Source organism: Mesoplodon densirostris, chromosome 15, assembly GCF_025265405.1.
Source record: "Mesoplodon densirostris isolate mMesDen1 chromosome 15, mMesDen1 primary haplotype, whole genome shotgun sequence".
NCBI lineage: Eukaryota > Metazoa > Chordata > Mammalia > Artiodactyla > Ziphiidae > Mesoplodon > Mesoplodon densirostris.
The window spans coordinates 26,122,243-26,145,298 of record NC_082675.1 but is presented as its reverse complement, the minus strand read 5'-3'; the positions used below and the strand labels follow the sequence as shown (position 1 = coordinate 26,145,298).

Genomic DNA, 23,056 nt, shown 5'->3' with positions numbered 1-23,056 from the left:
ACCACCTGGAGAGTTCTGAGCCCACCTGGACCCAGGTCCCTGGCCCTGGGACCCAGGAGAGGTCGGGCAGGTCCAAGCCAGGCCCAACAACGACAGAGTCGTTAGGGCCAAAGAAGGACCTTGGGGGACAGGGGCCTTGGGTTGGAGGGGCTGGCTTCCTCATGCCCTTCCCCTCCTCTGGGTCAGAAATCTGGGTCAGGGCACTGGGGGAGGGGCTGAGAGAGGGTGCTGTCTTCTTGGAGGCCCCACCTTGGTCCTGGTTCCTGGAGGTGAGGGCTCACTGTGCCCTGCCACCGGAAGTGTCAGTCTGGCACAGGGCTAGACTGGCCCAGTAGCAGCATCTTGAGGGTAAAGTTCAAACACCACGCCCCCAGTACAGGTCCCTTCAGCATCTGCTCCTCCCACACTCCCAGACACGGTTTCTGCTGCCTCCGTGTCCCACCAACACCTTCTACTCTAAGCCCAAGGGCTTCTGTCCCCAAAGGCCACACTGCTTCACGCCTCTGCAGTTTGCTCCGGCTGCTCCCTTTGCTGGCATGACAGTCCCTGTCCCCATCCACCTGACAGAGGCCTGCCGCTCCCTGATAACCCGCACTCAGCTCTCCACTCATGACCTTCACGTGGACAATGCTTGAACCTCAGCCAGTCTGGGCTGAGCACGTGGGGGCTGAGAGGAGCTGATCCCAGGCATCTCCCACCCACTCCCGACCCCCAGGGGCTGCAGGAAGCAGCTTCTCACACCTCCCATCAGGATAAGGAATGAGACCTGTGCCTGGGCGCCTAGGACACAGTTCAGCGCAGCTGGTAACAGGCTTGCTGGCAATAGGGTGTCCACGGGGACCCGGCTGCACCCTCCTCCGTACCCCAACTCTGCCCGGTCGTGGGGCTGACCGTCCCCAGCTCTGCTGCAGATGTCATCTCTTTGCCACGAGGCTGGAGCCGCAGCTGGGTGCTGCCCGTGGATCGTTCTCTACCTCCTGTGACCCCCAGACCTCCCCGGGAGGTGGGTGCTAAGCCCCACCTCACCTCATGGATGAGGAGACAGAGGTTCCCAGAGCTGAGGCAGCTGCCCAGGTCCCACAGGCTCTCAGGGCCACACACACAGTGGCCACCCGGGCCCCCCTCATGAGGTCACCTTCCCTCCCGAGGAGGCTGTGCAGTGCTGGCCGGGAGACGGTGCTGAGCACACGACCCCGCAGCCTCTGGACATCAGAGGCATCCTAAGGCTCTGTGGGGTTGGCTCCTCAATCTATACTGACTCGGTGCAGGTAGGGGCAGGCAGGAGAGGCTTCATGGACCCTCTGAGTCCACACAGCAAAGCAGGGTGGGTTTTGTGGGCCCAATTCACAGAGGAGAGAACTGAGGCTCTGTCAGCGGGATGTGGGTTGGGGGACCTGCCCAGGGTTACAGGGTGAGCTGCTGGCTGACCTGCCCCCACTCCAGCTCTTTCCACAGATCCTCAGCCCTGCAAGACATGTCATTCATCCATTCACTCACTCATTCATTCAGCAAACCGTCAGTGGGCCAGTGCTGGGAGCAAGGAGACAGGACCACCTGCCCTGGAACAGCTCATGAGTTGGGGGGACACCCGTAGAGCCCACCGCTTACCCCACCATGTCCTCAAGCCCCCAGGTCAGCTCCCCGCCCAGGGAGCATCTCCCCGCACACGTGGGATAAGATTTCATCCACTGCCCGGCCCCACAAGGCGGATCCCCCAGCAGCCGGCACTGAGCACGTCTCGAGGCTCATCACAGCCCCTCAGGGAGCCTTGAAGTCCCCATCAGGGCTGCCATTGCCCACTTCACAGAGGGCACACTGACCATGAGGGATGCACCGGGCCTGCCCTGCTCAGCTCAGAGCCAGGACAGCCCCTGCGGACTGGTGGCCCCAGGGCACTGGGAGGCAGTGGGGTGGGGGCATGTTGGGCAGACCCCTGGTCTAATAGAAGAGTGTCAGGTCAGGGGAGGGGGCTTGGCCTGGCCCTGCCCTGCCTGCTGTGCGACCCTGGGCAGCGCCCTTGCCCTCCGTCTGGGGCTTCCTTGTGGGAGGCCAAGGTTGGGGGAGGTGACTGATGGGGGAGGGGGGTTGTGGCTTCCTTCACAGCAGAGCCCATAATAGCCTCAGGCAGGGAGGGCAGAGGGGCCCTGGGGGAGGGGAGGGGAGGTGACTGCTGGGGCCCTGGGGGAGGGGAGAGGAGGTGACTGCTGGGGCCCTGGGGGAGGGGAGAGGAGGTGACAGACAAGAATCAGGGAGACTGTCTGGGGCAACCAGGACAGGGGCCAGGGGAGGGGCTGGGTCATCAGACACCCTCTGTCCACTCCAGGGACAGAGTAGCTAATGGTCAGCACGATTCACCAGGGCACCGCAGTGCGTGTGTTTCCACACAGGTCAGGGTGACACTCTCTTCCTGTGGCCACTCAACCCCCCAGGTCCCTTCTGCTCCTCAGCACCTGGCCTGGGGACATCTCACATCAGGGCTGGAGTCCACTGAGCATTCTCTGTGCCCGGGCTGTGCTGGGCACCAAAGTTTGGATCCCCCTCTGGTCCTCACCAGGATGGGCAATCCCTGCCCGCCCAGGGCCCGGCCTCCTGGGGACATGCTGAGGCCTCCAGATTGTGTTGGGAGGAGGGAGGAAGCCTCGGCCAGACCCCAAACAGGCTCTCTAAGGAGGACGGAAAGGCTGCTGTGGGCAGGCCGAGAGCGGCTCTCCGAAGGAAGCTGGGACCCCAGAGCAGCCTGGTGAGCCCACCCGCAGGGTCGTTGGTCACACAGGGCCTCCAGCTCAGCGCTAGTGTGGACCAAGGCCCTGCGTGAATGAGGCCCACTGCGGTCACTGCCTGGGGCAAATCCACCGCTCAGCAGCCCTTACCTGAGCACCTACCATGTGTGGGGACCTCGGCGGTGGCAACACAGCTCTGCTGGGGCTCCTGTGGGCACAGAGAAGCAGCCTATAGAGAGGGAGTGGTGTTGTGCAGGACGGCCTCGTGCCCTGGAGAAACCAACCACGGTGAGGGCTGGGGGTGCCCGACTGGGCCTCACGAGGGGCCACGGCCGAGCCTGGAGGCGACCAGGGGGCAGGACAGCCCTGACTCTGGGTTGGTGGCTTGGGGCCTGTGTCCCCTCCATGCAGCTGGGCTGGTGATAGTGGAAACTCGCTCCCTGGGGTCCAGGAGGGATGGTCAGATGGAAAATGGATGTTTGCTGGTCTCTTGAGGTTGACTGTTGCTGCCATTAGCATCTGCCTGTTCGGGCCCAGCCAGCCTCAGGCCAGCACCCCTGGGCTCCCCATGGGCCCCACCCTCACCGCCGCACAGCTGGCCTGGTGAAACCAAGAGGCCCTGATGCCCGAAATAGCCAGGAAACGCCGACCGGCCCAGCCCGGGGAAGCAGGTGCCTCCCTCTCCCCAGGCTGGGGGGAGGAGTGGCTCCAGTTCTGGAAGCTTCCACCAGCTCCCCTGGAGAAGGGACCTGCGTCACAGCACCCAGGCCACCCAAGCCCCTGCGCCCAGGCCTAAGCCGGGCAGAGATCACGTCAATCAACCATCAGAAGGGGCATCTTCTGTTCCAGAATCTTGTGTCTGTGCAGGTCGTACCCCCTCCTCGGGGCCCCCAGGGACCTCTCTAAATGCCGGGCGCGCAGCTGCGGCTGATGTGGGACACAGTCAGACACTCGGGGCTCAGAGGAGCCCGGGGGGCAGGGCTGGCCAGGGCTGGACATGGGGCACTGCAGTCACACCTTCCCTGCTGTCCCCACACCTGGGACTCTTCTGGGGGAGAGACTGGGCCAAGGAGGGGAAGGGGGGAGAAATGGGGACCCTCACAATCACTGCACTGGGAGTCCTGGGTCTGGGGTAATAATGAGGAGCCCAGAGCGCAGATGTCCCCCAAGAGGCCTCATGCGGTCCTTCCCCAATGGACAGGACCTCAGATTGGTCAGTCACTCATCCATCTGTCTGTCCATCTATCTGTCCACCTATCTGTCCATCCATCCACCCATCCATCCATCTACCCATCATCCATCAATCCATCCATCCAAAAAGCCTCCCTTGGGCCTCCTGGGGGCCTGGCCTGTGTGGGGCTCTCAGCTACTCATGTCCCAGGCCCAGGCAAGGCAGGACTGGCCCAGTCAAGGCCAAAGTCAGACCTGGAACGTGCCTGCTTCACCATGGAAGGAGGGGCCTTTGGACACTGGGTGCCCTGTTCCCTGCCCAGTCTGCCCTGTGCTTGGTCGATATGCTGAGGTCAAACAGAGGGCAAGAGGTGTGACAGATGGGCCAGTGTGGTGAGGCCAGCTGCCTCCTGCCCTGTGGGTGACCTGACTCCCCACCCCACCCCCACTCACAGTTACAGGCCTCCCCGATCCACCCTCCAGGCTGACCCTCCCATTCTCTCCTCTCCTCCCCTGTCCTTCTCCAATCAGAGAGTTTCCCAGGACATTCCAGGGCTCCAAGGTCCTGATGGGAGTGGAGATGGGGGACAAGCACCCAGCCACAGTTTCCTGAGTTCACCCCCAAAGAAGCAAATCACTTCCACAGGGTTGACTCCACCAGCTCGTTCTCAGGGGACACTGCCAATAGGTCCCCCGGCCCAGGGAAGCCGAGAGCCAGGTCCACAGGCCACAGCCATAACATCGCATCACCTGACACATGAGACGTGCAGTACCCCGGGGGGCGAATGCCCCCACCCGAGAGTCTGGGGGAGTATGGCCCTCACCCCAGCACTGATCAATCAGCTCATCAACCAGTGTTCACGCCCATCGCCCCTCACTGCCCCTGTGGGCCCAGGTCGTGTCCTGGAGGTGAAGCTAAGACAGGGAAACTCGCCCCTGCCCAGCCCAGAGCCCATGGTGCCAAGAGATCCTCCCCCACCAGTAAACATTAGCAGGGAAGACAAGGACGGTGGATCCTGGGGTCCTGGGGTGTCAGCCAAGGGGAGCAGCAGCAACTTCAGCCACCTCAAAACAGGGCCTGGGAGCTGGACCCCCAGGGCTGAGGGGCAGAGGGAGGAAGGGCCTCCCGGGGGGTCAGCATGAGCAAAGGCACAGAGCGGGGGGGCTGCAGCAGCTCTCGGCTGGCGCACACAGCCCCCCAGTGAAGCACCCTGACCCCTCCTCCTCGGAGACTCCAGACTCCTGTCTCCCGCGCCGCCTGGCCCACCACCCTGCTCACTGCCCAGCAATCACTTGCATTCGGTGTCACATGGCGGGGCCCTGCCCTGGGGAGGAAGAAGAATCAGACGCAGACTGGAAGCCGGGCAGAGAGGGACCAGCAGAGTGTGCGGGGAGCAGGCCCAGGGAGGGACTTGGGGGGGGGGGCCGGGAGTTCTCCAGTGGGGACGGTTCTCTGTGCTGCACACAGTGAGGCCGGCTGGTGGGCCAGAGTGTCCCAAGCCCCGGAGCCCAGCAGAAGGACAGGAACGGGGCTCAGAAGAGGTGAGGCCAGGGGGCAGAGGCCCTGAAGGTCTCAGTCCTGACCAGATCTGAGATTCCAAAAGGCAGCTGCACCCTGAGGCTACTGAGTGGCTTACTGTCCTGAACAATTTACGAAACACGCAACATGCGTTACCCAGCTGAGCCACTTCCGGATTCTGTGGGGCTCACAGCAAGCATCACCGTCCTATCTCACAGGTAGGAAAACCGAGGCCCCAAATGATTAACAACCCAGAGAGCGAGACAGAGTCAGCCCCCGGTGTTCCCCCTCCCAACCTGGGGCCTCCCCTCTAAGGGACAGGAAACAGGCCACAGGGACAGGAAACAGGCCACACAAGGGCACCCGGATGGAGAGCTGCCATCTGCCGGGCCCCAGACCCCTCCCGTGGGCAACTTCCCCCCATCAACCCCCAGCCCCGACCCGAGTCAGGGGAACAGAAAGGAGGCCTGAGACTGGACCCAGTGGCCACCCCCACCCCATGGCTGGAAGGAGGGAGGGCTGGTGGCAAAGGGCCTGGGGGAGCCCAGACCCCAGGGTGGACAAGGAGGGTCACTCTGACATGCTGTGTGACCTTGGGCAAGATGATTCCCCTCTCTGGGCCCCAGCCTTCCCCTCTGCTCAGGGGAAGGGGACAGCGAGGCTTGCCCAACGAGGGGACAGCGACCCCTGGCGACCCCTGGCGGCCGAGGAAGGGGCGGCAGGAGGGCCCAAGTTAGAGGGGGCGGGGCGGGCGACCCCCGGAGGGCACAGGGAGCCCCTCCCGGTCCCTACTCTCTGGGCTGAAGTTGGGACGGGTGTGCCCATGGGGGGACCCCCCCACCAAGGTCGCCTCTTCAGACAGAGAGGGAGAATTCTGAGTGGGCGTCGCAGGGAACCAAGTCCTTCTGGCCATGACCTTGAAACTGCCCAGGTGGCCAGGACGAAGGAGAGCGCTCCTCTCTGTCAAGAGGATCTGAGCGTCTCTTAATTAGAATCGGCTCTTTGGCTTCTGCTCCCTAAAAAAGGTACAGGAATTCTGCACCTTGAACCAGTTCTGGGGGAATTTAGCAATCAATTTGAGGGAAAGTGGCATCTTTTACCACATTGAACTTTCAATCCATGGATAGCCTCCCTCTCTCTCTCTCTCTCTCCCTCTCTCTCTCCCATTAATAGGTTTTAATAATTCTCAATAAAGTTGTATGTAGAGTTTTCCCCATAAACAAATGACTTGGGCATCTCTTTAGATTTATCCCTAGTAAACTGATATTTTTTATGAATTGTAAAATGTATCCTTAAATGTTATTCTCCATTTGCTGTTAATAGAGATACAGTAAGTTTTTGCATTTGAAATTTGCTACACTTTTTTATAGATTCTGTTAATTTATCTGCATTCTGTGGGACTTGCTACATACTTAAACATATCATCTGTGAAGAATGACAGTTTTGCTGCTATCTTCCCAATTCTTATACATTTCACTTCTTTCCTGGTCATTTCAAATCCAGTTTGGAGTGGGAGAATTCCACTTCTGGAACAGCAACACAAAGAGTTCCACAGACCCGCCTCTAGCAAAAGTGGTGAAAATCATTTTTTAATTTATATATTTATAATAATATTTAAATGTTTATAATTATATATTTATAATATACAAATGTTTGTGTTTATAATTATATACTTATAATAATGTATTTATGTTTATAATTATATATTTATGAATTTATAATATATAAATATAGTTATGTTTATAATTGTGTATTTATAATTATATATGCATGTTTTATATATTAATTTTAAATTTATGTATAAATTTTAAGAAATAATATTATCTTTGTATATAAATATTTAAAGTCTTTAAATATCTTTAAACCTCTATATCTTTAAAGTCTCTGGAAATGGACCTAACGGCATACAAAAAATGAAATATTTATTCAAGGAAGTCTACCAAAACTTGGCAAAAGCAGTGAGAGTCTGTAACATTTCACCCATGAAATGACCTGTTTCCTCCCTCCCCCCCCTCCCAGCACAACTTGATGGCACCTCCACTCCAAGTAGGTGCAGCAAGAACACAGGGCACCTTCTCCACCCAGCTCCAGGTCTAGGTGACATCTTCCTATTTCCCAAGGAGAAATGGATGGCTGGGGGCACGGGTGCAGGCTGATTGCTCTGGTCCCTCAGCTAACAAGCTCCAAACGTGCTTCCTCGTAAAGGACGATCATACTCACCTGGTCACATCATCACAAATGAAATACCTGCCAGCTACCCCAAAACACCAGGCTGAGACCTTTCAACGCTAGAGGGCGCCAGAGACCGCCCAATCCCATCCAGGCTGCAGGACTGCCCCACAAAACGTGTAAAAAAGGTAGATTAGGTTTGAATTTCAGAAAAACAACAAGTAATAGTTTAAGTATGTCCCCTGTAATATTTGGGACATACTTATACTACGAAATTACTCACTGTGCGAGCATCCTGGGGTTTTTTGTGTTTGTTTTGCGGTACGCGGGCCTTTCACTGTTGTGGCCTCTCTCATGGCGGAGCACAGGCTCCGGACGCGCAGGCTCAGCGGCCATGGCTTACGGGCCCAGCCGCTCCGAGGCATGTGGGATCTTCCCGGACCGGGGCACGAACCCGCGTCCCCAGCATCGGCAGGCGGACTCTCAACCACTGCCCCACCAGGGAAGCCCAGGCATCCTGTGTTTTATCTGGCAACCCTATTCATGAGCGATGAAAAAGGAGAACGGCGGTGACTTTGCGTCTTTTTTCTTTGCTCCTTATTGTGTATTTATCAACCACGTTCTCTTTTCTTCTCAGCATTACTTTATGTAGGAATTGTTGGAGGTTAGCAGAATATTCAGTGGAACTGTGACTGAATTTCGGGAGGAATTAACACAGTTGGCTGTGGATACGACTCTTGGGAGCAGGTGTCCCTCATTTTGGGGAGAAGGTGAGATCTCTGGGACAAGGATGGGGCCTCCGAGCCGGGCACCGAGGTTTGGTCAACACGTGCAATGTCTGGCTCTGCCAGTAGAGGGTGCTGGAGGAAAGCGCAAGGGCCAGTAACCGCCTCCCTGTTTTCCCGCATTCTTTCCCTTTTATTGGGCACAAGAGCCAGTGGTTGGTGTGAGGATGGCCCCGGGTCTGCTCAGCAACCCTGACCGACCGTTTAGCCTAAGTATGTCCCAGATCTCAGCGTCCTATGCCCCAACCTACGGTAGGATAGGTGGGGGATGAGGGCAGCCCCTGAGATAGTGGAACTGTGGGTCATGATTAGTCAAATCCATTCCACCTGCCGTCACTAATCAAGGCCGTTTTAAGACCTGCATGTACTCCAAGCACGTAGCCCAAATGATAAAATATCTTCCAGGTTGTTTTCTAGAAACTCAGAGTCAGCTGCATCTAGTTGGAGCTGAGCTGGCTAAGACTGGATGGGACCCCTGACCCTCCCACTGGGCGTGCGCGAGAGTCCGCTCCTTAAAAAGTCCGCCCCCAGATCGTGCTGTGAGCGTGCAGAGGCCGGGAGTTGGTTACACCTGCGCAGAACCACAGTCCCTGCTCCTTTTTCTAATCATTTTCCTCCGCGCTCCCCACACCTCAGACCGCCCTGCTGCTTGATTCTCCATCCCGTAAACACCCAGACCCTTGCTTTCAGGGAGGCAGATTTGAGAGTGTTCTCTGATCTCCTCATTGGCTGCCTTGCGGATAAACCCCCTCTTTGCTGCAAACCTCTGGTTGTTTAAGCGTTTTGGCCAGCTGCGCTATGGACACAAAGAATCTGGTCCCGTAAAAATAGCTAAACCATTACACTTGGCCCCCCCCAACACCCCACAGATCGCCAACCACCAAAGGTTTTTCTCTGAATCCCTTCAATAGTGAATCTTCTAGAAAGCTTCTGTCTAGCCCAGGCCTCCGTTTTCCAGGTCCCTGGAGGCGCAAAGGGGGGAAAGATTGTAATTCAAACATAAATACCCGGTCCAGGTAGAAATCAACCGCCATTAGCCAAAGGGAGAAATCCACTCCTCTGCAACAGATAAGGCTGATGGTTTGGGGTGACCTTACTGACGATTTCTTGAGAAAACTGTCTTTCCCGGAGAACATAGTCCAGTATTCTGCCTCTGGTCGCTCGAGACTCCTGGGCTCACTCCTCGTCTCCACTCCCCGTCCTCTGGGCTCTGATGGGTGATGCTCCAGGTCCTGGTCCTGCACATGCAAACAGCCAGCGGCCACAGGGAACAGCAGGAGGAGGTGGGGATCCAACAGGTCGGCCCCATCCACACTGGGGTGAAACCAGAGGGATGGATCAGCAGTGAGAACACAGGCAGCTCCTTTGGGATGGCTGCTGGGGAGAGGGGACACAAGGATGCAGAAGTTCTCCCCTCCAGCCAGCAACCTGCAGGGCAAGGTCTCCCAGGATTAGTGAGATTTGCTCCCAGGACAGTGAAGCTAGAGAAGCCTGTCCAGGGATGTATAAATCAATTTCCGAAGGACCCAGAAGCTGTGACCGCTTAGGACTAAATACAAACACTCTTGCAAACACCGCAGGCATGTACAGGCTGTGTTACACGTCAGCAAGGAGGGAATCAGTCTTCCTTTACCCTCACCTCTCCCAGAGCCCACATCTGGTGAGAGTGAGGCTGGACCCTCAACTCTCTGTCCCCCCAAACACTTTCTGCTTCCAAGTGTCAGGAGGGGACGAAATCCTGTCCTCTCCCCACCTCCCTCACGACAGCTTAAAGGGCAGAACTACTGCTTCGGGGTGGCCTCCCAAGGGTGGCCCCGATGTCATATTTTTCAAAAATGACCACCCCTCAGTCTGTTTGAGGGCTTTTCATAGGAGAAACCTCATGGGAGGTGAGGTGGCAGTGGAGGTGTGGCCTTCAGTAGTTAAAACCAACATTCCCAGACAAACTATTACCAAGGAGGTTGGATTTGGCTTTTTCAAGGTGATCCTCCACATGTAAGATAAGGAACAGGAGTCCCAGTTTAGCTAATTAAGCTCAGTGGGGCATAGGATGCAGCCCAGGAGTGTGGGTCACAGCTTCTGAGTGGCCACAGGACAATAGGCTTCTCAACCGTTGGTCACAGACTCAGGTCATTTGGCCTGACACCCAGCAAAGGGCTGGGGTGGTAGGAAACCTTCAATTAGATCAACCCCACTGGATGCCCCCCTGCTGGAAGGCAATGGTTGAAGATAACTGAATGGATAAAGAAGATGTGGTGTATATACATAATGGAATATTAGCCATAAAAAGAATGAAATAATGTCATTTGCAGCAACGTGGATGGACCTAGAGATGACCATGCTAAGTGAAGTAATTCAGAATGAGAAAGACAAATACCATGTGATATCACTTACATGCGGAATCTAGAAAATTATACAAATAAACTATTTACAAAACAGAAATAGACTCACAGACATAGAAAACAAACTTATAGTTACCAAAGGGGAAAGGCGGGGAGGGATAAATTAGGAATTTGGGATTAAGAGGTACACACTACTATATATAAAATAGATAAACAACAAGGACCTACTGTAGAGCACAGGGAACTAAATTCAATATCTTGTAGTAATCTACAATGGAAAAGAATCTGAATAAGAATCTATACCTATCTATCTGAATCACTTTGCTGTACACCTGCAACTAACACAACATTGTAAATCAACTATATGTCAATTAAAAATAAAAAAAAGAGGGTGACCCTCTCCTGGACCCTTTCTCTCTTCTCAGTCTCCACTAACTGAAGTGCTGGCCCTGACCCTAAACTCAGCCTCCTTCCCCAGCTCTACTGCACCTGACACCCAGGACGCAGCACGGGTCTGGGGCGGGTTGGGTCAGGGGGCCTGGCCCTCTCAGAATAGCTGACCCTGGGCGAGAACACCCGGTCTTTGGCCCAGGCTCTTCCTACAGATGGGAGAGGGTCCCCTGAGGACGAAGGCCTGCTCGGAACACAGGAGCTCCTGGTGGGGAGGAGATGTCCGATCATTGGGAAGCATCTTGACACCGGTTTCCATGGAAACCAGGGTGGGTGTTTGTGGAAGAGGCTGACCCCATCAGGCTGCAGGGCAGAAGGATGCCTCTGGCTGCGGTGGAGAGAAAGGCTGGGGGTGGGTGGCCAGGGAGGGGGCCGTGCAGTGAGATGAGAGGAGGGGGTGGCATTAGGGACATTGTGGGCAGGACTTGGGGGGATAGGTGTATGAGAAGGTAGAGGAGGAGGGGTCTCCGGACCCTGGTTGTGATCAGCGAGACCAGAGGAAACAACGGGTGACAGAAAGAGGCTGAAGAGCGCGGCTGACACTCAGGAACAAGCTGCCAGCTCACGAGGCAGTGCTGGTGGAGTGGGGGATGCAGCTGCCCATGACACCTGCAGGCAACTCCCCTCCAGGGCACAGCGGGTAGAAGGCAGGATGGCAGGAGCGAGGCCTACACTGGGAATGCGGATGGGCCGCCGGCAGGAGGTAGAGGCTCCAGTTCATAAAACCCCATGAGGCCCCACCAGCCTCCAGGAGGGGAACTGGTCCCCTCACCACCTCCGACCACGTGCCCAGGACAGCTTTTCACTCTGGGGGTGCCTGTGGTCCCGGGAGAAGACCAGTCCAGAGCCATGCAGAGCTGCTCCCTCTTCCAGATGAGGCCACATGAGGATTATGTAGGGAGCGCATTCGTTTGTGGCTGCTCATGACCCCCTCTCAGTTCTGGGGTCCAGGAGCTGGAAGACCCAAGTGAGGGCTGGGGAGGACAAAGGTGCTCCTGTCATCTCTGCGAGAAGATCTGGCCTGGCTGAGGGTGGCAGCACAGGGGGCAGGGATTGAAAGGTGTAGGAAGAGCCTTTCAAGCTGGTGCTCTGGACCCCAGAGGGCAGAGACCTCCCAGCGAGCAGGAGCCGAGGAAGGTGAGTGACAGAGGAAGATGCCCACCAGGGCAGATGGGGGCGGGGGGTGGGGCGTGGGAGGGTCTCCAGCACACGGCCCCACCGGCCACACCGGCATCCTGGCCACTGGGAAAGCGTCTGGCCTGTGGTGCAGGAGGGATGGTCCATCTCAAGACACCCCACCCCACACTCCCCAGGCCACCTTCCGACTGGGCTTCCTGGTTATCAGATACTGAAGGGGGGTTCCCCCACAAGAAAGGGGTTGCCTTTCCCCACCCCCTGTAAGGTGGGTGTCAGTCGATGGCAAATACATCCAGACATGTGTGATGCTGGTGAGCATCCGCTTGGCCCCAAGAGCAGAGTGACTCTGAGCAGAGAGGCCGTTTGGTTTCCACCTCAGCCCGTGGTGACTGAACCCACTGTGGCCTCTAAGAAGTCCCGGCAGCAGCAGGCTGGGGCTCCAGCATCACATCTGAACTGTTCCTCCCCATGGCTGCCGGTAGATCTGACACTAAACCACTGCACCTGTGGTAAACCACTGGCCTCGGGTTCCCACCTGCAACAGGAGCGGCCAGAGTGACCACCTTCTTGAGCCTCTGCCCCCACCACGGGAGGGGTCAGGGGAGAAAGGGGAAAGTTAAGGGGACCATCCTGGGACAGACAGGTGATGGGGAGAGGGGCACAAGATCAGGGTCCCCACCTCTCTTTCACATGACTGTGTGGGTTCCCTCAGGGAGGGTGGGCCTGATGTCTAGCTCTTTGCTGCATCGCATATTATTTCTAAAAAGTAAAGCATGATGTAGTGTTCTAAGTTATGTTGAACAAACTTTGGGATTAAGAAGAACAGAAAAACAAAGGAATCTTTCACAATACTGATAGTGTAATAATCACCTACGCCTTCAGTTTTCCACACAGGCTTGCACTCCTTAGTCTTCCAAGCCCCACGGGGATGTGAGGTAACATCATTCCTCCAAATCACAGCCAAGGACACTGAAGCGAGAGGATGTGGCTTCAAGAGGGGCTCAGGACAGAGCCTGGCACTGATGAAGACCAGGAGGAGCAGGTGTGCCCCATGGCAGACCTCTAGTCTACCCAGAAGTGATGCTCTACACATGGATAATAACTCATAGAGACGGGGGTTGGGGGGAGATGAGCATGACCTTTTTGGGTTAAATGAGTTAATATATATTAAAATATTAAGATGAAGGTAATTTATGCCTTACGCTAAACAATGTTAATAGAACTTATATGAGAAGAATTACAGAAAAAATCAGAAAACAAAATCCAACAATTTGCTGTTTATAAGTTACAGATATATAGCAAAATATATACACAAATTTTAAAAATAAAATGCCGAGCTAAATAAACTCTCAGGCAAATGCAAATTCAAAAAAAGCAAGGGGCTTCCATTACGATATTTGGAAAAGAGAAGTTGAAGCTAGAAGCATTAAAAGAGGCAAAGAGGGCACTAAAAGGCACAGTTTTTCGATATGTCACTATCAAACATATATGCCCCAAATATGGTAATTACTTGATCATTTGTACCCTGCCTATTTCTTAAGAAGATAACTGCACGACTAACAAAGCAACAACATACATAAAAAAGAAACAGAAATTAACGCAAAATAGAAATACGTAAAGAAAAAAACACACAAAATCAGACTGTGATTTGACTAGGTAAATGAGTGTTCTTACCTACTTTAGGGTCACAGAGCCCTTCCAAAATGTGGTGAGTGCTACAGACCCCCCTCCCAGAATAACTCATGCATGCACATATCCACACAGCTTTGTTCAGTCCCCGGCGTCCACGACCTCTGAAACCCCTGCATGCTCATGGACTCCCAGGCAGTCCTTGGACCCCAGGTTAAGAACTCTGAAGTAAAGTTAGAGAGAGTATGGACTTGAATAAAATAATATAAAAACTGATTTAACAAATAGAACTGATGGAGTAAAAACACGTTTCTTGAGAGTACACAAACGTCTTATAAAAACTGATAATATATTCAGGCCCAGAGAAGTTCTATGGACACTTAGAAATGTTGACACCACCACGTACCATAAGAAGTAACAGCCATAACCTCAGCAGTCATCACTGGAAAATATTAATAATAACAATAACAATAGTAATAGTTGGGCCAAAGGGAAAGTCCTAAGGACAACAGCAAAAGACAACACATGTCAACATTATGGAGTGCAGCAAAAGCTCTAACTGTAAGAAAAAAATCATAGGCTAAAGTACCCCAATTTACTAGAAATATTAAAAATGATTAACTGTATCTAAATAATCTTAAGAAATGTAAAGTATTAAGTCAAAAAAAAAGAAAGAAAAGAGCAGAATACATGTACTTTGACAAACAATTCAATTAGTAAACAGAACCAAGAACTGGAGCTTTACAACACTCAACAACTAAAAGGAAAAAATGTAAGACAATAAAACAAAAACAAACAACTAAACTGAAGGATGATTAAAATATTACCAAGATGATCTCTTATAACATCACACTGTTTGAGAACCTAAATAAATGAAAAGATTTAAAAATCCAGGGCTTCCCTGGTGGCGCAGTGGTTGAGAGTCTGCCTGCCGATGCAGGGGACGCGGGATCGTGCCCCGGTCCGGGAAGATCCCACATGCCGCGGAGCGGCTGGGCCCGTGAGCCATGGCCGCTGAGCCTGTGTGTCTGGAGCCTGTGCTCCGCATCGGAAGAGGCCACAACAGTGAGAGGCCCGTGTACCGCAAAAAAAAAAAAAAAAAAAAAAAAAAAGAAAGAAAAATAAAAATACATAAGAAATCAGTGAAAGAATTTGAACTGAAAGAACAAGGTTCTGCTCACACTTCCTACAAAGAAAGTACCTGCCTGGTCTGACCATGGTTTTGTGAGAGTCTGTCAACTCTTCAGAAAGTGGGTCTTAATCCCCATGTTACATAGTCAAAAGGAAGAAAGGAGATGTGGGGGAGGAAGAGAAAAAGTGCATATTCAAAAATGTGAGAACAGCTTAAATGAGCTGAGAGAAGCTGGGCGTGAGTCGGGTGCATCTGGGCGTGGTGGGAACATCGAGACGCTTCCTCGCGCGGGTAACCCAGGCTGGCTAAAATGGGGGTTTACGTGCAGAAGACCCCTGAAGGTTGGTTTTAAGGAGAGTGGTGACATGTGCAAAGTGATGCTTAAAAAAAAAAAAATTTGGCTGGTGCAATGTGCGGGGACAGACATCAAAGGTAGGAAGCAGACAACTGGCCAAGGCTGAGGCCGAATGTGGGGACAGCAGGGGGTGAGGAGGTAGATCTTGGGCGGGGGGGCAATGTCCCACCTGCACTGAGCAGAGGTGTCAGTACTCTGTCTTCACTCTCACTGGTGACCGAAGACCCTCCATGCAGGCTGCCTGCAGACAGTGCCTGGCACCGCCCGGTCAGGCTGGTCCACCTGTTCATGCAGAGGCTCTGTGGGGGCCTGGAGAGCTGGTTCAATGCTCCACAGACTCACACAGCAGAGAGGAGCTGGACAGAGCCGATCTTCCCAGCCCAACAGACCTGTCGTTTTAACATCTCTGGCCTACCAAGCCCCACTTAAGAAGTAACCACTATGGCTTTCCCATTTTCATTCATCTAAACTATACACAGCTGCCCAGCTGAGCTTCTCATAAGCTGAAGTAACTAGCGTGACCATGATGGGTTCATGGGATTTCAGCCAGAGACTCGTAAAGCTTCAAAATAGCTCTGACTGCGTCCTCCCCACACTAGCTCTGAGGAGCCCGGGAGCCAGAACTAAAGATCCTCGTGGACACACAAAGGCCTGGGACAAACCCTTACCAACCAGCCAGACACGGCACTGCCTGAAGCCATCCCTGGGGTAGTGGGCAGAGGTCATAGACAGGATGGCCACCTTCAAGCTCTGCTCTGGACGATGCCATCTGGGAGATGCTGGGGCTGCCTGGGAGCCAGCATGGGCTCACAGCCTGCTATGCAGGGGAACCTTCTAATCACCTGGGGAGCTTTAAAAACATGCCACTGTCGGAGCCCCACCTCTGGGGATGCCCAACTGAACTGGTCAGGGCAGGACGCAGACAATGGTACTCGTTAAACAACCCCCAGTGGGGAGGACAGAGAGAAGGACAGGACGCAGACACACTGCCGCTGCGGGGACGGCGTGCAGGAAGTGTCCTGCCCAGGGCGCCGCACCCAGGACACAAGCTGGAGGGAGGGAGGGAAAGCCTGGCTGAAGGGGGGGCCCTGCCATTTCGGGAACCAGACAAGGATGCACCTCCCCTGCAGGTGGGGCAGGGGTCACTGTGGGTCTCCATCCTCAATCGCCAGCCGACAAAGCACGTTCATGCATGGTCCCACTCTGAACAGGAGCCTGCACCAGCCCTTAGGGGAATGTGGCCAGTCCCAATAGGCCCACCTCACGGAAGGGGTCACCAAGGTGAGGGAGGGGCCAGAACTGGAACTTGAACCCCAACTTTCTGACCTAATCACCTTCTATCCCCTTGCACTGGAGGGCGGAGGGGAGGCTGCAAAGCGCCGACCAGAGACGGGCCCCGATGATGTCCAAGGCACGCTGTGGTTGGGGCCCTAGGTCTGGTGGAGGGTTACCCCCAGGAGGGCAGTGAGCCTTTGCCCGGGCTGAGCCAGAGCCAGGCTGCACCGTCCACCGGCCTCCGGGACCACGCCTCCACCTCCTGGAAGAGTTGCTGGCCAGAACCGCTCTCAGCTCACCCACGTCGAGGGCTGAGAGAGCACACGGGGGCCTCACCCCCACACCCAGGATGAGTCCTCCAGGCCCTCCCTCTGCTCTGTCACCTGAGCTGGCAGTCCCCACCAGTGCCCGAGGTGGGCTGCTGACGCGTCTACTTTGGATCCATTTTCCTTCAGTTGATTGGACCGCGAACACGGTTACTTCTTCTAAAAGTGCCTGATGTTAGAGCTCATCTGACATTTTCATGGGTTTAACTCCACTTTCTCCCTCTGACGTTTATTCTTCTTCTGGATTCTGGAAAAAGCGAATAGAGGGCAAAACTAAACCCCATTGGGTCACAGGTGAGCATGAGACATCTGAGAGCCGGCTGTGCCCTGGCGCCCCGGCCCTTGGCCTCCCTCCCCACCCCACCCAGTCCCCCTGCTGGGCCAGGGCCGCGGAGCAGGGGCCGGGCCCTGCCACCAGGGCAGGCGGGCATTTCCAGGAGGCACTGGTCTGGGGAGGCGGGCAGGCCTTACAGATGAGTTGGGGGCCGGGCTCCAGCTGGCAGAGGCGCAGGCCTTGGCGCCAGCCCCTCCTCTAGAGCTTGTCCCCCGCATGGACCTTCTGGTGGCGGATGAGGTGCGAGCTGCCCCGGAAGGCCTTGCCGCAGCGGTTGCACTCATAGGGCCTCTCCCGCGTGTGGGTCTTGTAGTGCTCGATGAGGGCCGAGCGGTGGCGGAAGGCCTTGCCGCACTCATTGCACACATAGGGCTTCCGGCCCGTGTGGATGCGCTGGTGCTGGATGAGGGCCGAGCTGTGGCAGAAGGCCTTGCCACACTGGCCACACTCATAGGGCTTCTCGCCGGTGTGGATGCGCTGGTGCTCGATGAGCGAGGAGCTCTGGCTGAAGGCCTTGCCGCACTTGTGGCACTTGTAAGGCTTCTCGCCCGTGTGTGTTTTGCGGTGCTCAATGAGGTTGGAGCTCTGGCTGAAGGCCTTCCCGCACTCCTCGCACGCATACGGCTTCTTGCCTGTGTGGATCCTCTGGTGCCGGATGAGGTGGGACCGGTGGCAGAAGGCCTTCCCACAGAGCTCGCACTCGTGCGGTTTCTTCAGTGTGTGGATCTTCCGGTGCTGGCTCAGGCCCGAACTCTGGTTGAAGGATTTCCCGCACTCCTTACATTGATAGGGCTTCTCCCCGGTGTGGATGCGCTCGTGCTTCCGGAGGCTCGAGCTCCGACTGAAGTCCTTCCCGCACTCCCTGCACGCGTATGGCCTCTTCCCGGTGTGGGTCTTCTGGTGCTGCGCGAGTGCAGAGCTCTGGCGGAAGGCCTTGCCGCACTCCCGGCACTCGTAGGGCTTCTCCCCCGTGTGGATGGCCTGGTGCCGCAGCAGGTGTGAGCTCTGGCTGAAGGCCTTGCCACACTCACAGCACTCGTAGGGCTTCTCCCCCGTGTGGATCACCAGGTGCCTAAGCAGGTGTGAGCTCTGGCTGAAGGCCTTGCCGCACTCGCGACACGCGTAGGGCTTGGCTGGCTGTGCAGTCCTGTGAGGCCCCTCGGGTCCCGAGTCCCCCCTGCCCGCCGTCTCCCCATCGGGCTTACCAGACGCTTCCTCGCTGTGGATTATCTGGCACATAGTCAGGTCTGATTTCTGGAGGAAGGTTGGGCTGGATGGCTCATCGTCCTGGGGTCTGTCTCCTGGGGGGATGCTCTGATGCTGGACGGGGCTTGAGCACAGACTGATATTCCCCTCATAATCGTCCTGCTCCCCCAGAGGGATCTCCTTGTAGATGACAGCCATCTGCTCTAAACCCCTTTCCTGAAGAAAAGGGTCCCCCGGGTCCTCCTCCGGGAAAAGATTTGTCTGCATTTCCAACCCGTCCTCAAACACGAAGGCCTCACCCAGCTTGGCTGCCGGGGGAATCTCCATTGTGGGTCCGGGCTCACCCCTAGTGACTGTTTCTCTTTGGGGCACACTTACTGCTCTCAGATTCTGAAAAGAAAACAAGAGACACTGTCAAGTCAGCAAGTCAAGCACCTAGTAGATGCCAGAGTCTAAGGTAGATATAACCAAAGACACAGTCTTGCCCTTGAGATGGTCCTTACTGAGTCAGAGACAAGTCTGACTTACCAGTAACAACTGCAAAGAAGACAGACAGACAGACAATGACACACGGTGGTGTCCAGACTCTAAAGGCTCAGGGTGTCCAGAAAGGTGGGCAAGGACAGGAAGTGGAGCCATTCTGAAAAAGGGGCAAGACTCCAGCTACCGGAGGAGGTTGGGGCTGGGGTCTTGTTGGGAAAGAGAGAGCACACACCCCCCTCCTACGATCGGTCGGCTGCAGGCCTCCAGCCCAGAGCCCCAGCCGGAGCCCAGGGAGTCAGCCCTTCTCATTCCTGCCGGCACACCCCGTCCTGTCCACTTCCCGTCTTTACTGAAGGGGTCTCTGCCTCTCTCCGAGCTGCCACTGGGCAGCTCAGGCCTCCGTGTGACTCGCCTCCCCACTGGCTGCCTACCTCCAGCTTCCCCGCTCCCTGCAGCCCGTTCTCTACGTGGATGCCAAAGTCAAACACCCAAAACACAGTCCTGATCGTGGCATCCCCCTTCTCAGGAGCTTGCAGCAGCCCAAGTCCTCCACACGCGGCCATGCGGCCCTGTCCCCTGCTTCTCCTTCCACACACCCCCAAACTTCCAGCTCCACCACTCACACGTGCTGCTGTTTCCTCCTCTTGACTGGTCCCCACTCTTCTCACATGGCCACTTGCTCATCCTTCCAGACTCAGTTCAAATGTCCCCTGTTCCCTGCACCCTCAGACTCTGACAATCGTGGGCACGTGGCCTTGGCGACAGTGGAGCATGCGGCATATGTCCATCACAGCACTCACCACCTGGAGGGCAAATGTCATGGCAGGACTTTCCCCACCACCGCCTGCGAGCTCCCCGAGGGCAAATCCGGGGCTCCTCCATATTGGAATCCCCAGCTCCCAGCACAGCCACTCAATCATTACACACACATTTATTGAATAAATAAATGACTGAATGGAGGAAAAGTTATTTGTGTTTGTGTTAGAACTGCTTACCACACTTTTATTTTGCCAAAGTACTCTTTATTCAAATAAGTCAATTATCTGGGAGATATGAATAAATGAAACATACAAAAGCAGAGCTGCTCCGGTTGAAGGGGGTGTTTTCGGAGGGACAAGGAAGGAGGCTAGAACACCCCACTCAGCCCCCCATCCCACTGTGGGGGCCCAGAGGGAGCCCCGCAGGACCCCACCCACAAACTGCTATGCAACCTCCAGGGAAACTCTTCAGGTACCATAATGATGACAACTCGAGTTTATTGAGCAACTACTGTGTGCAAGGCACGGCTAGACCTTTTACAAGCATATCTCATGTACTCCTCAGGACTCCATACAAAGGTACTATCATCCTTACACTGAAGTCAGAGAGGAACTGCCTCAAAAAGACATACTAAATTAATCAGAATAGTCATGATGGAACTCATTCCTATTTGGAATTTTTTTTTTAATGACTTTTCAGCCAGTAGAAAGGCCAGGTGTGAAAAAACCCACAGAACTGCAATATCCTCAAGAAGCCTGTGTCAGACTTCCCTGGTGGTGCAATGGTTGAGAATCCACCTGCCAATGCAGGGGACGTAGGTTCAAGTTCTGGTCCGGGAAGATCCCACATGCCACGGAGCAACTAAGCCCATGTGCCACAACTACTGAAGCCCCCACGCCACAACTACTGAAGCACACGTGCCTAGAGCCCATGCTCCGCAACGAGAGCCACCGCAATGAGGCCAGTGCACCTCAACGAAGAGGAGCCCCCGCTCGCGGCTACTAGAGAAAGCCCGTGCACAGCAACAAAGACCCAATGCAGCCAAAAATAAATAAATAAATAAATATATAATTTTTTTTAAAAAGCCTGTGATCACTCCCACTCCTCTTCACAACCACGGTCTCCACTCGCCCCCGCCTCACCCGACCTCCTCAAACCTCACGTCCCATTTTCACCCCTTCCCCATCTAGCTTAGACTACAGCGGGTCTAACTATGGGCGTCACTTCAACCAGCTCGCTGACCAGCATCACATTCCTCACCTCCCTGCCCTGCCACTAACTACCCACCTCCTCTGCCAGCTCCTCCTAAGATGCTGAATGTTGCCAAGGAAAATCATACGACTGTGTCTGGCGCGGAGACAAACTTCAAGTTTCCAATTTCAGCTGGGACTTCAGCCCCAGCATCGAATGACCTCCTTACGGCCAAGCCCTCTCTTCTGGGTCCTCACTTCCTCCCCCCTCTGGAAGGCCTCCCCAAGACATCCCTCTCAAAACCCTTCATTTCAGAGACTGCAGATTGGCACTCTGGGGATCCTGCCACAGACACGTTGTGTTTGGCTCTCAAAGAGTCAGGCTTTTCCTTTTTGTTTGACTTAGCTGCCAATATTTAAAACTCAGTAGGTTTTCTCATGAAAAACTGGACGATGTGACAATACGAGCCCACCCTTCACTAACCCACCTTGCTGGCCAACCTACCCCCACTCCCACGCCCCACTTCATTCCCTTGGTTTCTTCCCCCCCTAATTTTCATGCCCTCTGACCCCTCTTTCTCGGTATCTGGGGATTGTGCCTCCACCCACCTGCTAAATCCTGGTGTTTCCGAGGTTCCCTCCTCGGGGTTTTTCCATTCCCACTATGTACCAGCTACACGCTGAAGTCTCCACTGTGTTGAAAAAGTTGGCGATACTTTATCTGTGCCCAACGATGTTGTAAATATTTTGGGACCGAAAATCCAAAGGTCTGGAACCCCACGCTTCCCACCTCTCTCGGGCCTTCCCCGGCTCCTCCTGCCTCCGTCACTCCATCCTCCTGGGACCCCCAGGGCCTGGGCACCCGGCCGACCCTCGGGCCAGTCAGGGCCTCCTGGCTGGAGGCCAGCGAGCGGCCGCGGACCCGCACCTGCTTCCACGGACGGGGGTCGCCCACACCTGCGCCACCGGAGGAAGAGGTGGCCACACTGGCTGCCGCAGAGCCACTCACCTAGGCCGGGGCGGGGCCGCTCACCTGAGCGGGGGCGGGGCCGCGGGCGAGCAGGGCGGGGCCGCACCTGAGCTGCTCCTGCCCGCGGCCTTGACCTCGCTCGGATGCGGCTGCTGACGCGGAGCCCGCGGCGGCCCGAGAGCCCGAGCCCCGCCCCCTCCCGCAGCACTTCCGGGACCGCTCTAGGCCGCGCGGAGGCCAGTGTCTCGCTGGTCCCACCGCGCAGTACGCGTCTCCGCCTGGTCGCTGGGATCCGGGTCGCAGGGCTGGCGTCGGAATGGGCCGTCCAGTCGGCTCAGGGCTCTGGGCCGTCCCGGAGCGCGTCCCGGCTGGGCGGGCGTTGGCGGGAGCGCAGAGGAGGAAATTGAGGCTGGGAGGTGCGGCCGGCTCCTGGGCACCTGTCCTGGGGGTGGGGCCGGCCAGAGGCCTTGCGGTGGCTGTGTCCCCGGGAGAAGGGCAGGCGCGCTCAGGGCTGCGGAGCCCGTTACCCCGCGCAGGCCCGGGGTCCTGCTGCGATTCCCCCTCCCTTCTTGGGGAGCTCTGGTCCTGCTTGCTCACCTCGTCCCCGCAGAGACAAATGAGGAGAGCCCGGAGAGGGCCCAGGAGATGGCTGGGAGCCTAGGTGGAACCCTCTGTGGACCCCACCTCTGCATCTGAGGGATGGCCTCCGTTCAGGTGGAACCGGGAGGGGAACGGGGTGTGTTCTTCAGCCCCCGACCCCCCTCCCAGAGCTCACTTCTGCTTCTGGTGGCAAGACTTGCCCCTCTACCCAAGGATGGCTGCTGCCCATTCTGCCCCTGCCATCTGCCCACCTGTCTTCAGCACCTTCCGTCCTGGCCCTCAGGTGCCTCCTAGCCCCATCCAGGAGTAGGCAGGGGCTTCTAGGGACCCAGTCCAGTGACCCTGTGTGTGTTGGACCACAACCAGCCATGCAGAGCTGGGACCAGCAAGCGCTGGTTATTTTTTCTCTCACTCCAGCTCCTCCAGTCACAGGAAGGCAAGAGCCACCATTCTGAGCCCCCTGGGGGCTGGTAGGGAGGTGGGGCCCCACCCAAGGGTCTCAGGT

The 23,056-nt window shown here is 55.7% G+C and overlaps 1 protein-coding gene across 6 annotated transcripts; it reads right to left on the bottom strand.

The window, feature by feature from the left end:
* Positions 1-14,676: 14,676 nt before the first annotated feature.
* ZNF70 (zinc finger protein 70) lies at positions 14,677-22,084 on the bottom strand. Of its 6 annotated transcripts, XR_009534515.1 has the most exons (3): positions 21,991-22,084; positions 17,481-18,939; positions 14,677-17,256 (listed from the first exon to the last, which is right to left on the bottom strand). XR_009534515.1 is itself a non-coding variant. In XM_060118706.1 (2 exons), the coding sequence occupies exon 2, from the start codon at positions 18,874-18,876 to the stop codon at positions 17,542-17,544; it is 1,335 nt and encodes a 444-aa protein (XP_059974689.1). In that variant the 5' UTR covers positions 18,877-18,939; positions 21,991-22,084; the 3' UTR covers positions 14,677-17,541. The 6 variants fall into 6 exon arrangements, 5 of the variants coding, with proteins under 5 accessions (XP_059974689.1, XP_059974692.1, XP_059974693.1 ...); XM_060118706.1 differs by having other exon boundaries at positions 14,677-18,939; XM_060118709.1 differs by having other exon boundaries at positions 14,677-18,939; positions 22,015-22,079.
* Between the last annotated feature and the right edge of the window lie 972 nt (positions 22,085-23,056).